We start from the raw sequence: 17,886 nt of genomic DNA, 5'->3' as shown, positions 1-17,886 counted from the left end.
ACACACACAAACACACACACACGTGATTACAAACAGTGAGTTTGCACACTAAAAAGAGAACAGCACCCAACCCATTCCCGGCAACTGTCACTCTCCCTCCCTCTATGAGGAGCCCGCCTGAGGCCTGGTGACAGGTCACTCCCGTGGAACAACACAGGGGCCAATTAAGCTCAACCACGCCAGCCCACTGGCACGCACAGACACAGGTGAATACGGACACGCCCACATCCACCCATGGTGTGAACGTTTCCCACTTCGGGGCCCGCATCATTGGTGACGTCACACCTCAACGCGATCAGTCTCCTCGCGGTATGACGGCACACGTGACGTCAACAACCCTCGCCCCCCCTCCCCTCCCCCAACCCCCCAGACCCCAGGAGCACAGCTCCATGTTTAGTCAGGGAGAAGCCGTGCCAAGCACACGTTCAGCCGCCAGCCTTGAGCGCGTTTTTATGTGGAATGTGAAGAACGCCTCTGCCTGCCTTCAATTTGGTGAGCTTCTTGCCATGGCACTTTGGGGGTCTGTTCTTTTCCTTTTTTTCCATGCGAGCGTGACGTGAGAATGTCTCCCCTCCACCCCGTCTCCTCTACCCCCCCCTCCCTCCGCCAGGCTGGTCACACTGTCTGCTCAGGAGGAGGTTATGCAACACTATCCCATGGAGGGCAGGAGACAGATGGCAAGCATGCAGGCAGGAGAGGACAACAGGCACCAGAGAGGGAGTCACGCAGTCAGACAGGCAGGCAGGGCGACAGGCAGGTAGTCAGGCAGAGAGAGAGAGGGCTTCGAAGGAACAAGGTGCTTCTGCGAGCTGGATCAGTTGCAAAGCTCTGTGTGTATAAGCTTTACGCTTATTCAGCACATTAGTTGTCTCAATGCATGACAGGGCTTGAACCACCACTCCCCGCACCCAAAAAAATGTAGGAAAAAAAACAAACATTCATTGGGAGGTTGGTGATGTCCTGTTACATGTAAAAGCCTGTCCATTAATTACAAGCACAGGCCCAAGGTGTGTATGGGAGCAGGGTGAGTTTATTGAACCAGGGTCTTAGAAGTCTGCTCTCGTCTGCTGAGCTGCTCAGGTCTGGGTTGTGCTCAACACTGCAGCTGTTCCTCCTGCAGCACGCACAGTGGCAGTGGGGCCAGAAAAAAGCCATCCTGCTCATGTTGGTTTACCCCTGCAGTGGCACTCGCACAGACACGCTTCGTCCAATGCTAAACACCAAGTGGAAACTCTCCCAGAGCAGGGTGACGAGTGGAGCAACAACTGAAAATGTTTTATTCCACTGCTTCGGTTACGAACGCGGACGAACACACACAACTGGGTTAAAAAAACAGGTCACCATTGTTATTATGTCCATTGAAAGATGTTTACGTGTGGGAAAAAAAAAACTACCAAACAACTATTCCTGTCACAAGACGAGGTGGACGTGTATTTTTTATCCGAGAAAGAGTTTGGCCTAATACTCTTATACCCGATTTAAGGAGGGGATTCCAAGTATAGTTGGTTATTTAGATTCATTATATAATACAACCCAGTGTGTCAGGGCATTTTCTTTATGAGCTATGGGATAACATGGCAGACAAGGGCCAGAAAGAGGTATATTCCCTCATTACTGGACCTCAAGGCTTATTATGACCTGAGGAATGCCAGGGTGTAGGCTCCTCATTCTTTAGGGATAAAGGACATGGGGGCTAAGGGTGAGGCTGGAACTGAACATGTGTCTTAGGCTGGAGCCGAGGCGGGGACGGAGGCCCGGGGAACTGGGCGTTTATCCCTCGTGGCAGAGCTAGGTTTGAGGCTTGAGCCTGAGACTGATCCTGAAGGCTGAGAGATTAAGAGGCCTGGGGTTCTGAGGCTAGGGGCTGAGGCTTTGGTCGGAGCATAGGTTTGGGCTAAATATAAGGTCGGAGGATGAGAGCTAATGCCTGGTCTGAGAGCGAGGCTTAGAAGCTGAGGTGGGTGCTGTCGAGGCTGAGACTACAAGAGCACAGCTCAGAACCGTTTTTTGGGGGGTAGCAGCTCCAGGCTTAATTACAGGGCCGGTGAGCAGGTGAGCATCAAAGCCCGGCTTTCCCCTCTCAGTGGCGTTCAGCCGCTCGCTCCGGTCTACCTCTGGAACACAGAGATCTGCTTCAAATGATTCCTTAAGGTGGCCAGTATCCAGGCAGACCTCCAAGACCTTGGCTGGCTGGCTAGCTGGGTATGAAGACTGGATATAGTGCATTCCTGTGTCCAGCCCTCTGTGTTATCGCTAAAGAGGGCACATGCACCGGAAAGAGGGTGCCTGTGCCGTTGCCTGCACTGCTTCAGAGAGCACTGAGTGGAGACAGAGGAACATTTCAGTTCAGCTATGCACTTCTACTGTGGTAAATATTTCATCTCCACGGCACCGGCTCTCATCCCATCCGCTCTGCACTGCTCTCCATGCCAGGTCACTGAGTGTTTTCCACGGAAGAAGCTAGCAATGGAAAGAAAGAAAAAAAACGCTTTTCCATGATGGTGCTGAAATGCTGAGCGCAGATTCACTGATGTGTGTGAACCAGACCATCTGCAAATGCAAGTGTCATATGACAGCTTGGCAGAGATGGCTGATTCGTATGCATTATGTAGCATTGCAACCTTTATCATGTAATCATTCCATGATCACCTTACCATGGAATCCTATCTGACTGGCTCCATTATATAATTGCAATGTTGAAAAGTTATTGGTCAAAGGCAATGCTCTGGGATCTTGTGACCTAAGAAAATACACTCTGGGCCATGTTATATGATATTCGTAACGTTTGGCCCCCAACCATCACACTCCGCCACCAAGTGTCTACTGATTCCCCCCCCCCCACCCCCCTTCACCCCACCCCCCTTAATCCACCCCCTCCCCCCTTCACCCCCCCCCCCCCCCCCCCCCCCATCTTACCACAGAGGTCATGGATGATGTCCAGGGAGGAGCACCAGGAGTAGCGCTCAGCCCCCAGCTCTGTCAGGGAAGAAGGGAGAGTCTCCAGCTCATAGGCACCTCGTTTCTTCCAGTAGAGGAACATCCTGACCACAGATCTTCTCAACGGCTCTGGTTAGAGCCCCCCTATATAGCAAGTCTATCAATCTTTCCAATCCCTCTTCAACACTTTATGAACTCGTCTATAGTTGACGGACCGAGTTGACCATTTGAGCACTTTTCTGCCTTCCTTGAACTCATCTCATTGACCACCTGAACAACTTGCTAGTCCAACTTTACTCCTGCCAACCACCATTAAGAAAAACAGCACCTGCAGAATGACCTCATCCAACGCAACCACTAAACACTTGCTTTGAACCTCCTCTCCAAGTCCGTGCTCCCTGCTGTCAGAACAAGTGGGCAAAGAAAGAACTCCGTCTTTTCTCAAAATGGGTTTTAATTAGCCCTCCAAGGCAACCACTATTTTGGTCTTGAACAGCATCACATGAAAGGCTTCATAATGAACAATGACGTTAACACTTTATCAATGTCACCAAGAGTGGAAGAGGGAGCTGGTTTACCACAAGATCCATGCTCCGACGTCTAAAATAGATATTACTTCTCGTTAATCCACGACTGAAGACATCATCAGAGGTCCAGATAGCATTTCTGCCCCCGTCAACCTTGGTTATTAGTATTAACCTCAGCATGCCTGAGACCAGATATAGTCGCCCTCTATGCCATATCTCAATACTAACACTGCCAACACCGTAAACTGGCATACATCTCCTGAATTCACGTTTCCACACGTTCTATATTCAACCTATATTCGACCGTCATGAGTTATAAAACTCGTAATCTCCGTCAGCGAGGAAAAAAATTGCCGTCCGTCTCCTTCCAAGAGCTTTAAGTTTCTCCATGGTAACCCTCTCCAACTCTCTGCAGCTCCTCTGTGAGACGAGCCTTTTGGAGTCATAGCCCGTGTGGGATCTCTGGACGATAGGGGGGCATTCGACCCACTCCATCAGACAAGTGTTGTATTCATACAGAGGTGAGGTGCATGCTGGGACTGGCAGCCCGGACCAATGGTTTTCAAACTGAGTGACACAAAGATCCCTTTTAAACAGCCACCTACACAGAAAGTTAACTTTCTTTATGTTTTGAGCTCACTGTAAAAGCTGGGCATATTTCTGCATTCATTAGGCTAGAACTGAGCCCTTCACAGCCACTGGGAGATTTATTATTTTTTTCTATGAAGGCAACAAGTCTGTGATGGCAGGCCTCAGCTATTTCTGCGGAGGTACAATACATGCATTAGGGACAACGTGCGTATGAGAGATAAGGCCTAAGGCCTAGTGACCAACAAACAGAGCCCGTGGAGACGGCAGGGTTCCCTCTCTGCAAACACAGACAAAGGGGTTAAACCCAGTCACATCCCAGTCTCTGCATAACAGTTCCCCCAATGTTGCTGAAAGGTTGCTGCACTGTTATTACATCTAAAACGGGAGAAGAAATCCTGTGAGAACGTACTGTGCTCGCCGGGGGAAGGGAGGGACGTCGACACACAGCCACCCAAATGTCCAATTTTGGGATAAGAAATTAGAGGGTCGGATGGGAGCCGTTGTGCTGCTCAGCTCTGGGCTCTGCAGACATATGGTAATAATCTGGAACAGATTCGAGTGCGCTGCTTCCTTTTAATGAAGAGACCAGTTGTGCAGCATGAGAACTGGGCCTATAACACAAGGGCCAATTTTCACCTACTGCTGAGACAAAGGAGCCTGGACCAAAGAAGGATCTAGAGACACACTCCTTTTCATCCTGCCACCGTCTCTCGGGAGAACCAAGTTCAGGTTTTGACACCGTAGGAATAAACATTCATTACAATCTAGCCATGTTTGTTTTTATTGAACCACATATCCAGGTGTCTTGCTTTAGGTGATATAACAAATCACAATTACACTGTTCTAGTATATCTATTGCGCTGCATAAAACATCTTCTATCGATATAATAATGATGATGATGATGATAGCAGCCGGACAGACTATCGCCTCAATGGCCCTGCTTTGCAGTAGGATCCCACTCACTGTGGGCGCTGAGAAAGCAGTGTTTGATCAAGTAGTGGAGGATCACTGAGGGACTGGAGGAGCGAGCGTGCCGGAGACAGAGTGTGCGAGCGAGAGTGTTGACAGAGGGAGTGCAGTCGGAGGCTTGTGCGTTCCCATGCGGAGGGAGGGGGGTTTGGGGGTTATATTTAGCAAGGTGGCCTATCACACCGGCAAGAGGTTAACCCTTCCTCATCAGGCTAGCAGCAGCACCGGAGCCTGTCCCTTCAGACTGGGGAGACTGGGGATGTAGGAGCCTGCTTGATATCACAGCCGGAGGAGTGGCGTTACATCCGTCGACAAGTTCATTCTAGTTTCTCAGATCTAGACTTGTGTGAGGGGGTGGAGGGCGGTGTGCAGTAGGGATGGGGTCCCACTCATGGTCCCCTGGCCTTTGTTATCCTTCTACATCACTGAGCATGTGCTGTATTGTTCAAAGACAACGCAACGGGCAGTGGACATTGGCACAGGCTGGCAAGCCACTCCTCTCCACTCTGGATAGAAGACCTTCACCCTGCAGAACATCCCTTGTGTGTGCGTGTGTGTGTGTGTGTGTGTGTGTGTGTGTGTGTGTGTGTGTGTGTGTGTGTGTGTGTGGCGTGCATGTGTGCATGTGTGCGCATGTGTGCGTGTATCTTCATCCCAACAATTGCTATCAAACATGGAATTAAAAAGTCCATCCATAAGCACTTAAGATGGACAAACAACTGTTGTGGTTTTCTAAGGCTTGTTATAAAGAATCAGTAAATTAAAATGGAAAGGTTGAAATGACAGAGGGTTTGCCCTATGAAATCTCACAATAAGAGACCCAGTTGCAGATATCAAAACACTTATTCGCTGAAAATATAGGTATTGTCATCATAAAATAGGGGTATTATGTTCCTAAACAGTCATTTAGGCAAGGTGGGAGTAGTGTGTAGAGGGACACTCAAAGGTAAACATTATCTCAAGTGTTCTCCCACTTCAAGATGCTGTGTGTGCATGACCTCAGTATAGCCCCTCTAATCAAGCTCCAGACTTGAGAGCACACCACACATCCCCTTTAATAGGGTGTGCTTTAGTACAGAGGAAACTGGGAACGGTTAAGAATTAGGCTGATAGTCACCAACTTCCAAGAGTGGCAGCTCAAAAGCTATCTCGTTTGACCAGAAAATAACCCAACGTTTGGACATTAAACTAACCACATGGCACCAGTCCGGTACACAAATCCTAACGCTTCATTCCAAACTCTGAAAAGGCGGAAAGCTCATATCGGCTCTCCGAAGCGAGGGTGCAGTGTGTAAACAGTTGCTCCGTCTTTGTCCAGCGCTGTATTCCAGCTGACTGGGAACAAGGCAGAGTCTACCCCTCAGGGTGAAAAGCAGTGCACCATCTGTCATTTGAACCCAACATCCCCTCATAACAAGTCCATAGCTCTAAAGCACTGCTCCACTACAACAGGGCCAATAGCTTTACAATCATGCGAAGAGAGGGTGACACCTGACGATGGACGAACACTGGGAGAGTATCGGCTCCTGCTCTGCCCTAGCCCACAGGTGTTGTGTGAGCCCTTTTGAAAGAGTGCAGGATTATAAACTAGGGAGAAAAGAGGCCTCCAGCTGTGAGAGTAGGTTTATTGACATCATCTGTGCCCCCTGACCCAACTGGGGAATGATAGCTCTTCAACATGAAGGGCACGCTTTCAGGGTACCTCAACATTGCATCAATCATGCAGCATACTTCACCTCTGAGCTGAGAAACTATCAACAATGAATTCAAATTGTACCAAGTCCTAGGTCTGAGCCTGTTTCATAATCATGCTATTGCAGGTTTCATGCACTTGGAAAAAAAAGATCCTGATGTCTGAAGAAATACACTGGCAGCCACAACAAACTCTAGGGGATCTAATCAAACCAGATGGGTATGATGTAGAGATAAAGCATTGAACTGAAACAGTTGCCAATGGTCAGTGGCCAATAAGATACAGTGATGAGAGAGAGAGAGAGAGAGAGAGAGAGAGAGAGAGAGAGAGAGAGAGAGAGAGAGAGAGAGAAAACAGCTAAAGCAGCAGGAAACTACAGGAAAGTAAAAGGGAGGAAAGAAAAAGGAAATCACTATCAAAAAAAGTGGAACAATGGAAAGACAGTCCAAAGAAGGAAGCTGAAACCGGAATAAGCCACGAGCCAGACAGGGACCCATCAGACACACACACGATTAAATCAGTGTGCCAAGACAGGCTTAAGTCTTACGGCCTGGAACACTGACCAACCACCACCATGCCTCCTTAAAGCCATTATGTACTATCCCACATACAAGGTTCAAAGTGACATGACCTGGTCGTCAAGACAAGTAGCTATTCAACCAGCCTTATTTCATTTTCATAATCAAGTGGATCAATAACTGCAGTACATGGGCATGTTGTTCTGAACCAACTGAAACACCAAAGACTGAAAACATGACTACTGTCACTTTTGAGTCTATTGCTAGTCCGGACTGGCTTTCCATGATTCAGGCAATAACTAATACATTGACTTTCTAACAGACTTGTTTCATGTTATTACGGACAGAGAACAGACGAGACATCTGGCCCCAGATTAGGCTGGTGTGTTTAAGACAAGCTTAAGACCCTGGTGGCCTGTGAGACTGAAGGCTTCCAGACTCAACCAATTAGACTGCTCAACTTCAGCTCCAAAGACACTGCAGCTCACTGTACAAGGTACCGACTTATCTGACAGTCAATAGGATTGCACGTCCAAAGGCATAAAATGATTCAAGAGAATCCTTGAAAGGAGAGTGCATTATACTAAGCAGAAAGAGTAAAGAAAAAAGTCAGAGTGGTGTCCTTTATGAATCATTCATCTACCTTATGACTGTGTAGGGGAAATAGCCAACAGAGAGAGCACGTTTGGAAAAATGAATAGTAATGTAATTTAGAAGCCTCTGTATCATTCTCCTCATTCAACAGAAGTTATTTCCAGGCTGTCTGATTGTCTGGGTTCTTCTGACAACTCAGACATAATACTTCAGCCTCGTACTGGGATGATTATTTCTCCAGGTCACTTGCCAAGGACAGTTATCGGCTTTAGGCACTCTGTTAGCAAGGTGCCTGTGACGACTCGTCTGACTACTGCTTGTGTTTACATCCACATCTACTCCACTGCCCCATGTCTTTTTTAACCAAAGCTCCAAAATTATATGTATCTTTATTATAAAGTCGCCATTTTTATAAAGTCGCAATTCGAAAAGGTGACAGAGAGGGTGATAATATGAATAAGTGGTGTCAGATACTTACTGAGCCGTAATCGGAGACCAAGCCAGCTCCTTGGCGGTGACTTGTGTAAAACTGAGTTCATGGTCCACTTGTTAGGAACCATAGATGCATGTAATTCGTCCTTATCGATGACAATTCCCTAATGCACAGGTAAATTGCTAGAACAAAAACGTTTCCCGTGATAAGTCAATTATTTCTATAACAATGTGTCCATACTCCTCTTATTCTGCCAGGTTGGTAAACTTCTATTTTGCTCTCATAACATTCATGAGAGAAAAAAAAAGAGTGCGTGTGCGCGTGCAAAATACTCTGTAGCGATGACAAAGCTGGAAACACTCAACAAGGACAATGGGGTGAAAAGTAGCCTTCAAAAGTAATGTGGCTTACTGGCCACAGATCAGGTCATTGTAGAAAACAGATACGATTTTGCAAAGCGTGGAGAATGGCTAGGACAATATGCTACCCAATAACCTGTTGCTGGCTGAAAGGCATTCTCCTCGACGACCTGAACCGAAAATATTACTCCAGCAGGCTGAGCATACCTTCTCTTATCGGCTCTGAATTTACGATATGCTTCTCAGTCGCCCATATATTCTAGCGCTAAAAAAAATATTTCAAACTACGGTTAAATGCTAGAAGTTGGCACCGTTATTCTCCGCCCTGTCCCGTCGTCTGTCGCTCCGGTTTTCAATAATCAAACTCCTTTTCCATTCATTCAGGCAACCTGGACCTGCAAATGCTTTTTCATTTGAAAGTTGTCATTGTTCTGCAGCTAGGGGCGCTAAAGAGCATCAGCCTATGTGCTTCTCTGATTTAGATGAATTCTGTTTTTTTTCTTTTCAGTCTGGTCCTCAGAAAGACATATCTCATTACTGGTGGGGGATTACATATTCCTCTCATTGGTAGAGGAGCTTTGGATCAGTGTTCACTTATGGGTCACTTCTATGCATCGTCTCAGTTTGGAGCTTAGATTGGACCCTATTGTCTGATAATGATGACGTGCTCGCTTTCTATTGTCCCTGTGTTTATTATGCATGCTTTCATAAACTAACATTCACTTCTTGTGGGGTTGGCTCTTTGTATTTAAACCAATATACAATTGGCCCATAGGATTCAGAGAGAATGGTGCTGATAAAAATTGAGACAACCTCCCTCATAATTTGTCCAAGGCACAGAAGAGAGAGCCAAGAATTGTCTTGTTTCAGTCTCAGGCAGGTGGTATCCATACTTGTATGCCTTGTAGTTACAGCCAACCTTAGAGCTGCATCTGCCAGGTGCACCATATGTGGAAAATAAAAATGTCTTAAAGGAACCTTTTATCCCTCCATTTTGTCTGAGAGTCTCAAATCAAAACTTTAAGGGCTGCAGTGACCAATCCCACTTTCCCCTTATTTGTCTGGTACTTCAGTGGTATCCATTATTTGAAGAACACTATAAGTAAAAAGGGCCAATTTGTCAACGCTTTCAGACCGTTTACTGAATGAGGCATATTGTTATGCATGTCATTTTGCTCAATCAAACACTATAACCCTGATTGTTCATTACTATGAATTACTTAGTTATTGTCGAATATTTTACTGATGTAGATGGTGGGCTATATTGAAGACCAAATATGTTTTGCTTCAATGGTGATTACACCTCTATGGAGGTGCAGCTGCAGAGGTTCCCCGCTGTGACAAAATGACGTTGTGTCCTTGGGCAAGGCACTTCACCCTACTTGCCTCGGGGGGAATGTCCCTGTACTTACTGTAAGTCGCTTTGGATAAGAGCGTCTGCTAAATGACTAAATGTAAATGTAGGTAAGGTTGATGAATTGACCATTGACATAGAAACGAATGCCCTAATGCGGTTGCAAACCCTAATTTACACATTAACACCAAGTCCCATTTATATTCACTGTGACAAACTACCCTCTGGTTTAGTCTACAGATGTAGCAGAACTCATCAAACAAACCCTGTGTGTTTATTAAGGGGTGTTCAGCTGTATTTGGACTGTCTGGATGGGACCTCCAGCCAGGGGGACCTGTGTTTGGGTTACAGGAGCTGGAGAGAACGTCTGTCCTGAGAAGGATGAAACAATGAAGCTGCTCAATGCTGCTGTGCTTGTTTGTATGCCCCCACCCTCAACAAAGGGGCTGGAAATGGTGAACAAAACAAAGCAGGAGAGCAGATAGGGGATGTTGAGTAGCCCACTTAACAAATTAGCAAGTCTCAACAGGGTGAATGCATGTTCACGGCACTACAAGCACTTGTAAACTCTTGAAGTGAAAAAAGTAAATTACCATGGAATTTACCATATTTGAGGATATGAGTTATCAAAGGATGACCTCATGGTTTGCATTTTTAGGTAATCCAAGGAAACATTGTATCATCCATTTATAGTTGATCAAATAAGCACATTACCAGTCTTCATATTTTGGCTTGTAGTCTATGCTCTGACTGTTTTTTCATAGTTAGTGTTAATGCATCCAATATGTAAGATTTACATAACACTGCCCCCTAGAGAACTAGAATGGTCAAACAGGAGTGCCGTTGACATCAAGAAATACTGATGAGAAGTTTCTTTTTCACTCTCTAAAATTGCTCCAAATACAATCAGCTCACAGTGTCCTTTATGACACAATATTATGTTTATTCATGATCAGGATTTTTAGATAAATTATCTTCAATCCATGTTCTAAATGTAAGAATAATGTTCATAAGGTGAGGAAGGAAGGCAGATGGGAATGAAGTCTAAACCATTAGTTGGGTAGAATTCCAGGAGTTGGCACAGTCATTTTCTGTTGTGTGAGCTCCAACATGGCTAATCTGATAACTTGGTATGCTATCCAGTGCCTCCTTACAATGTATCAAGTACCAACAGTCCACTGGTTAATAGATATTTCCTTGGTAGATTGGTTAAAAAGGACAATATTTTAACAGTACAATTATACATTTACAAACAAATACACAAATTCCTACAAGTAGGGCTACATTTACCAACCAAGAGCTCCAAGGATGGAGAAAAACAGCTTGATGCTGGTCACCAGGGGTTTTCATAACATTTCAAGTGTGTGTAAACTATTTTACGTATTGATAAATAATTTCCTGTAGGTCTAACAAAGAACATCGGCCCGCCTTCCTAAACTTCTAAAAGCTCAGATTAACCAAAGCAAAGAAACTCACATTGACAAGAAAACTTCACCTTGTCAACAACGCATCTTTAATTTCTGACAGTGTATACAATCGTTTGGAATGTCTCTCCAATTGACTTCAAACACAGAGATATGACTCTATATGTAGGAATTATCCATAATATATAAAACAACTTGTAACTGTATGTATTGAATATCGCCATAAAAAATATGTTTTCAGGGCATTGAAAACAAGGAACTTCATGATCCCAATGCAGTTACATGAGTGGTCTGGTCTATTAGAGCCAGCTTGACGAAAGTCTGGTCTGGGCTGCTTGTCTGAAGTCAGTAATTCCGACGTCTGATCCTGAATCGCACTCTTTGTTCTGTACATTCAACAGCAACTGTTGCCTTGGTGTTGGAAGTCAGTAAACAAGACAGGTAAAAAAATCTGAGGTCAATTCTTCTCAGAAAATATCACTGTGCATTGCTGGAAAACTGTGTGTGGCCAGGCCTTGTGAGTCCCTTGTACACATGAAGTTTCCCAGCTCCGGCGAGCTCAAAGCTGTAGTCTGTTGTCAGATAGGGGGCTTCTCCCTCAATGCCAGGCTGCAACAGTGCCAAAATAAACAAACAATGCATTAATAAAAAGATTAAGCAAATATACAAAGAAATAAAATAAGTTTAATAAAATTATATTAAATATAGTATAAAGTGAGCTTTACAAGGGGATGAGAGGGCTTGTGTTCTCCTTACTTGATCTTTGAAGAGGGCGTGGGGGAGGGAGACCCCTCCCAACAGCAGACAGTTGACCTGCCGTAGGACAGAGGGGGCCACGGGGGTGATGATGAAGTACAGACCCCGCGCCATGTCGACCCCCCGAAGGACACCTGGGGGGCAGAGAGAACGTTAGCGGCTCCAATTCTCTTCTTTCATTCAGCTCAGGATTCACTGCTGGTATGGGTCCGATTGAATATTTGAACACTCAAGAAAGTGAGTATTTATTTATGAGCACGCGTTTAAAATCAGAACTCGTACCAAGGCCAACACAGGGGCAGACGGGGGTTTGGGAGAGGAGGACTGGACCCCCCTTGCCTGCTACCCTCTCCCCCAGGCAGCACAGGCCCACCAGGCTGGCGTTGGCAGCGTAGAGGATGTGTTTGGGCGCCACCTCACAATGGGTCACACCCACAGCCACGGCAGAGTGTGGCACCTGCAAGGACAGGAGCACACTGCAATGAGCTGACGGAGTGGTTGAGGAAACACAGGCCTACCGCACAGGAAGGGTATAAGGTTTGGTAACAAGTGCGTTCTGGGGGGGGTGTTACCTGGAAGGGGGTGATGCAGTGTATGGGTAGAACAGGGCCTGGGTCTGGGGACTGCAGCTTGCTCAGGTACCCCAGCAGGCACAGTTCTCTAAGCTCGTTACTGCGCTGGTATCTCCTGTAGGTTAGGACGACAAGAGAAAATAAATTCCAGTGTAAAACCGGGGGAAGCTTTGATCCAAAAGCGGTTAAAGTTGATTCTCTGCAAAGTGCCAAATGTCCATGACAGCGTAGGTTAATAGGTCTGACTGATTGGACACTTACGATTTGCCAGCTTTTCCAGCTCCTTCGTATGTCGACAGGACAGGAAGGTGGGTGTAGCTGCGAAGGGCACAGCTGCTCCCAGCGTCCTCTGCTAGAGCCGACTGGGCAGGGGGGTGTGTTTGCCAGCCGTGCAGTGAGCGCAGGACGTCAGGTGTCAGGGCAGGGCACTGAGTGTTCGACCCATAGCCCAGCTGCACCACGTGAGACACGGAGAAAAAACGGATCATATCCACCAACAGCTGGAGCCCAAAACCTAAACAGAAACACAAGTGACCTTCAGCGGGAATAACCAAGGTGAATTCACACAACCACTCGACAACAAGATTTTACAGGGACTGAATCTGCCGTGGCAGTGTGAAACTGACCCTTGACCCAGCCCATCGTGTTGATGATTATAGGGGAGTCTCTGGTGTACGAGTGCCACAGCGACTTGATGGACTCCAAATAGCGGTCCAGGTCAGTCTGACAGTTGGACTGTCCATAGAAGATCATATGATCTGGGATGCACTGATGTGTAAAGGGAGGACCTGTAAACCCAACCGTCAACAACGGTTAGAGTAGACATTACAAGCAGCCATGCACAGATCAGAAATACTGGTTATAAGGAACACTGGGACTTCATACCCAGAAGTGGCTCTCTGATTGTAGACAGAGAGAGGCAGCCTGGGGGGGTCAACTCTGTCTGGCCCAGGTCACACTCCAGGTACTCCACACTTGCAGTGCTGCAAATACACATGTGAATTAGCAAACACATTTACAGCCAGCTTCACTACAGTCTGAACCACAGTGGGTAATAATGAAGTGGGTTCTGTGGCCTAGGATCCCCCCCCCTTTATATTCAACAGGGTTAAACCCCTCTTATTCCAGAAGGTATAATGGGTAGATGAAATGTGTTTGAGAAAACCTCTGCAGTGACTCAGAAGGTGCCACTCACTGGTTCAGTAGAGTGTTGATAAGGTGGCGGTTGAAGGTGGACTTCCCAGTATTCTGAGGGCCGCACACAAGAATAACTGGACAGCCGTCTAGCTCCTCTGTGGAGGTCAAAGTCAGTCAGTTCATCAGGGTCAAACATCTCAGGCTCCATGAAAGTTTACTGACACATAAAACACTTGATCTACCCCTAAATGGTATCAGACTAGCATTTAGATGGTGTTTACCTGAACAGGCAGTGATCAGTGTGTTGAGAGCATCCCTGTAGCTCTGCGACATCACCAGACTCTCTGTAGTGCTGCGCAGTGGAACCACGCCCATGCCATTAAGAGGCGTATCCAGCATGGCCGACATATCCTGGAGGTCCTTCTGCAAAACCAAACAGCAAAATGAAGACACACCAGCTTAAGAATCTGCATATCATCTGTAGGCCAGTCAGCCCCTGGTAGAGGCTTTGCCCCAGGCAGAAGAGGGAGCCAGTGCACTCTAAATGAATGAGCATATTTGTCTACTAACCGCACTGAGTTCAAACAGCTCGCTGAGCTCAGGCAGACTCTGCAGGAAGCGGGTGAGCGGGGTGTCCAGGGGCTCGAGCAGGATCACACAGGAGCCAGAGTCCACCTCGCTTAACAGCCTCCTCCGGGGCTCTGGATCCATTCAAAGTGGGCAAAAAGGGTCAAGAGGAAATGAGAGTTAGCACTGCATTTCACTTAGTTCTACACGGAAAACCTTGAAAGAATCAATGATAATATGTCCGAGGTGTCTCTTTTTCTGTGATCGTACCTAATGACAGGTACTTGCGGACTGTGGCTTTTGCCTCTAGACGGCCCTCCTTCGTGTTCTTGTTGGGGTTGGAGCAGTCGCCCAAGGCTGTGATGGTGAGTGGGCAATGTGAGGATGGAGAGAACAAGGGGTACGACTGCTGACCCTCCTCTATAGTGAATCCTAGCACCTCAACCCGACCATACAGGCAGGTCAGGAGACACTTCCCCCGAAAACACAAGGTCTGGGAAAAAAACAGATAAAGGCTGCATTTATACACTACTGGAAAATGCATGATCCAACATAGGAAGCTGTTTGACATAGCATAGTAGAAAGCCAGGGATAGGTGTATAGAGAAGACCTACCTGGTCTGGCTGCATGACCAGCAGTGTGCGGTTGTGTGCATGGTCGCGCTCTGCACAATAGTGAAATGCCTCCTCATTCAGCTCGCTAGATGCAACTCTGGCTGATCTTGCAGTCTCTTGACCATTAGCAGCCTCAACACCATTCTGAAGAACAGACTGGGCAAAGGAACTCCAGTCCTGTGAGTCCTCTGAGTCACTATCTGGTCTCAACCCTGTCCTTCCATTTGTTAGAAGATGAGAAGGAGTTCTCTCACCAGCGTGGTTTTTGACCTGTTTAGAGCGGACAGCCTTTGCTTTCCTCTTCAAACGCTTAAGGCCGGTCTTCCTGTTGGCAGCTATTGATGCTTTAGCAGATATCTGTTGTTCTAGTTTGGCCATGGCAGAACCTGGGCTGGTGCTGAGAGAGTCTGGGGTGATGACTCTGCTGCGTTTGAACCACTTGTTGTTACACTGCTGCTTTGCAGGGTGTCTGGGTCTGGATGCTGATTTGTTTACCTTCATGATGCCACAAATGTCCAGGTAGCTACTGTGAGCTAACTAACGTTGGTGAAGAGAGAACGGGGGGAACCCTGTACAAAGATAATGAGAGCATTTCAGACGTTTAGCTGCGTTCACTTTCCCGGCTATCTAGCTCGACATGGAAGTGCTTAGTAGCTCGTTAGCTGGTTCACAGATTAAATAATATATTAACATCAATACGTTATTTATGGTGCTAGCTAGATTGTATAATTCAATATATAACCACTTCTGAGGTTCCTAAAGCTGATGTCAATGTGTGTAAGCAGCTGAATCCGTTAGCTTGCTACTAGCAAGCTAGCTAGCAACTACCGCCCGGGTCCCAAGAACTTACCCCCCGATTAGAAAATAAAAGTTGGAATTCCGTTACTTGTACAGTATCGCTGTAAAGTATCGCTTTTTTGGATTGATGCCCAACAGAATATACACATTAAATACTTTGGTGGCTTGTTTGCTCGCTGCTGCTTTCACCATGTGTACGATTGACTGAGCCACCACCAGGCGCCATATCTAAATGCGCTAGCTAGTTAGATTTATTTGGCCAACCGTTTTCGTCACATGGTTTTCTATATGGCTGGCCAGTTTTCTCGAATTGATATAACCCAGCAGTTATTAGTTTATAAAATATGGGTTGCTATTTTATGTTATTGATGTGTACATACGTACCTAGTTATTTCATAATTTACAAGTAAAGCAAACATATTTTTCAATACAAACATACGGTGGCCCTGAAGTGCAAATGACACCCCCTAATATGAGTACATCCCCCAAATGAAAATACCCCCCCCCAATACGAGTCAACTCCCCCCAAATCGGATGACTTGTTCACCTCCCCCCAAAAATGAAAATACTCCCCCCCCAATACGAGCCAACTCCCCCCAAATCGGATGACTTGTTCACCTCCCCCCAATACAAAAACGCGCTCCCCCCCCCAATACGAGTCAACTCCCCCCAAATCGGATGACTTGTTAACCTCCCCCCAATACAAAAACGCGCTCCCCCAAATGGAAAACGACATTACATTAACTCAAAAACACATTACATTAACTCTGAACGAGAAGGGTAGGTACTACACTTTAGCGCTGATTGGATGCAGTAGGCTAACTAACAAGAAATAAGAAATTGATCGACAGAAGTACAAAATGCAATAGCCTAGCAGAGTTACGTGCACCAGAACATTTGTTTGGCTATCGAAGAATGTAGCAAATAGTAGGCTTCTTAGGCAAAAGTATTTCGAGTTAAATGTAAAAATCGATAGCCAAACAACTATCCTGGTCCACGTTACTCTGTCATTGTGGCATTTCATTCTTCTGTAGTGGACTATCAGTTTTTTCTTCTGAAAAGTCCTGATTCCTTCAACTGCGTTATTAGCGTGCGCATAGGCTACTTATATTGTGAAACGTTAACAGCAGATCTAAGATTATTTCATAGGAATGACCCTGATTAAAATAAAGAGTAGTGTAATGACTCTGAATTGTAAACATTAATGTTTCCTCTTTCCTTCAAATCAAAACGATTAATTTCATGATAATGACAGAGTTACGTGGACTAGTTGTTTGGCTATCGATGTTTACGTTTAACATTGCAATTTATGCTTTTGCATACATAGCCTATGCTACATGCTTCGATACCCAAATAAATGTCCTGGTGCACGTAACTCTGTCAGGCTATTGCATTTTGTACTTCTGTCAATCAATTTCTTATTTCTTGTCAGTTAGCCTACTGCATCCAATCAGCGCTAAAGTGTAGTACCTACCCTTTCCGTTCAGAGTTAATGTAATGTGTTTTTGAGTTAATGTAATGTCGTTTTCCATTTGGGGGAGCGCGTTTTTGTATTGGGGGGAGGTGAACAAGTCATCCGATTTGGGGGGAGTTGACTCGTATTGGGGGGGGGGGGGGGGCGCGTTTTTGTATTGGGGGGAGGTGAACAAGTCATCTGATTTGGGGGGAGTTGACTCGTATTGGGGGGAGTATTTTCATTTTTGGGGGGAGGTGAACAAGTCATCCGATTTGGGGGGAGTTGACTCGTATTGGGGGGGGGGGGTATTTTCATTTGGGGGATGTACTCATATTAGGGGGTGTCATTTGCACTTCAGGGCCACCGTACAAACATGATTAAATAGACGACACGATGCACAGTTCCAACGGAGTTCATGGACGTCAGAAATACTTCAAGCTCTTTCAGTACAGCGCCCCCTGCACTCAAAGTAGAAAATGAAAAACTATATATTGGAATGGATTTGGGGCATCGTAGTGAATAATCGTGTCTATAGTTAAATAATATTTTGTAGCTTGCACCGACTTCATCTGATGCAATCACTAGG

General features: G+C 46.1%; 2 protein-coding genes across 9 annotated transcripts in view; both read right to left on the bottom strand.

Annotated features, from left to right (window-relative positions):
• Positions 1–9,022, bottom strand: part of plekhg5b (pleckstrin homology domain containing, family G (with RhoGef domain) member 5b) — a 44,273-nt gene extending 35,251 nt beyond the window's left edge. For 2 of the 6 annotated variants that reach the window (XM_047039448.1, XM_047039450.1), the window contains exon 1: positions 8,309–9,022. In XM_047039448.1, the coding sequence (XP_046895404.1) occupies positions 8,309–8,390 (82 nt within the window). In that variant the 5' untranslated portion in view covers positions 8,391–9,022. Of the gene's footprint in view, positions 1–2,916; positions 3,889–8,308 lie in introns of those variants that run through there. The other 4 variants (XM_047039445.1, XM_047039446.1, XM_047039447.1 and 1 more) reach the window with 3 other exon arrangements.
• A 1,932-nt stretch (positions 9,023–10,954) lies between these two features.
• Positions 10,955–17,738, bottom strand: nol9 (nucleolar protein 9). Of its 3 annotated transcripts, none has more exons than XM_047039463.1 (13): positions 17,674–17,738; positions 15,047–15,615; positions 14,703–14,925; positions 14,436–14,566; positions 14,147–14,288; positions 13,924–14,020; positions 13,614–13,711; positions 13,355–13,516; positions 12,990–13,242; positions 12,729–12,843; positions 12,439–12,613; positions 12,157–12,290; positions 10,955–12,009 (listed from the first exon to the last, which is right to left on the bottom strand). In XM_047039463.1, the coding sequence occupies exons 2-13, from the start codon at positions 15,545–15,547 to the stop codon at positions 11,878–11,880; spliced, it is 2,163 nt and encodes a 720-aa protein (XP_046895419.1). In that variant the 5' UTR covers positions 15,548–15,615; positions 17,674–17,738; the 3' UTR covers positions 10,955–11,877. The 3 variants fall into 3 exon arrangements, with proteins under 3 accessions (XP_046895419.1, XP_046895421.1, XP_046895418.1); XM_047039465.1 differs by lacking the exon at positions 17,674–17,738 and adding an exon at positions 16,229–16,265; XM_047039462.1 differs by lacking the exon at positions 17,674–17,738 and adding an exon at positions 15,897–16,209.
• Positions 17,739–17,886: the final 148 nt, after the last annotated feature.

This window comes from Hypomesus transpacificus, chromosome 18 (genome assembly GCF_021917145.1).
Source record: "Hypomesus transpacificus isolate Combined female chromosome 18, fHypTra1, whole genome shotgun sequence".
NCBI lineage: Eukaryota > Metazoa > Chordata > Actinopteri > Osmeriformes > Osmeridae > Hypomesus > Hypomesus transpacificus.
This window is presented reverse-complemented; position numbering and strand designations above follow the sequence as displayed.

Excerpts from the sequence above, each read along its gene's own strand:
- nol9 (XM_047039463.1), bottom strand. The coding sequence starts at position 15,547 with ATGAAGGTAAACAAATCAGCATCCAGACCCAGACACCCTGCAAAGCAG. Across the intron at positions 14,926-15,046 it reads TGGTCATGCAGCCAGACCAG|ACCTTGTGTTTTCGGGGGAA; the intron begins GTAGGTCTTCTC and ends TTTTTTTCCCAG. Across the intron at positions 14,567-14,702 it reads CCGCAAGTACCTGTCATTAG|AGCCCCGGAGGAGGCTGTTA; the intron begins GTACGATCACAG and ends GAATGGATCCAG.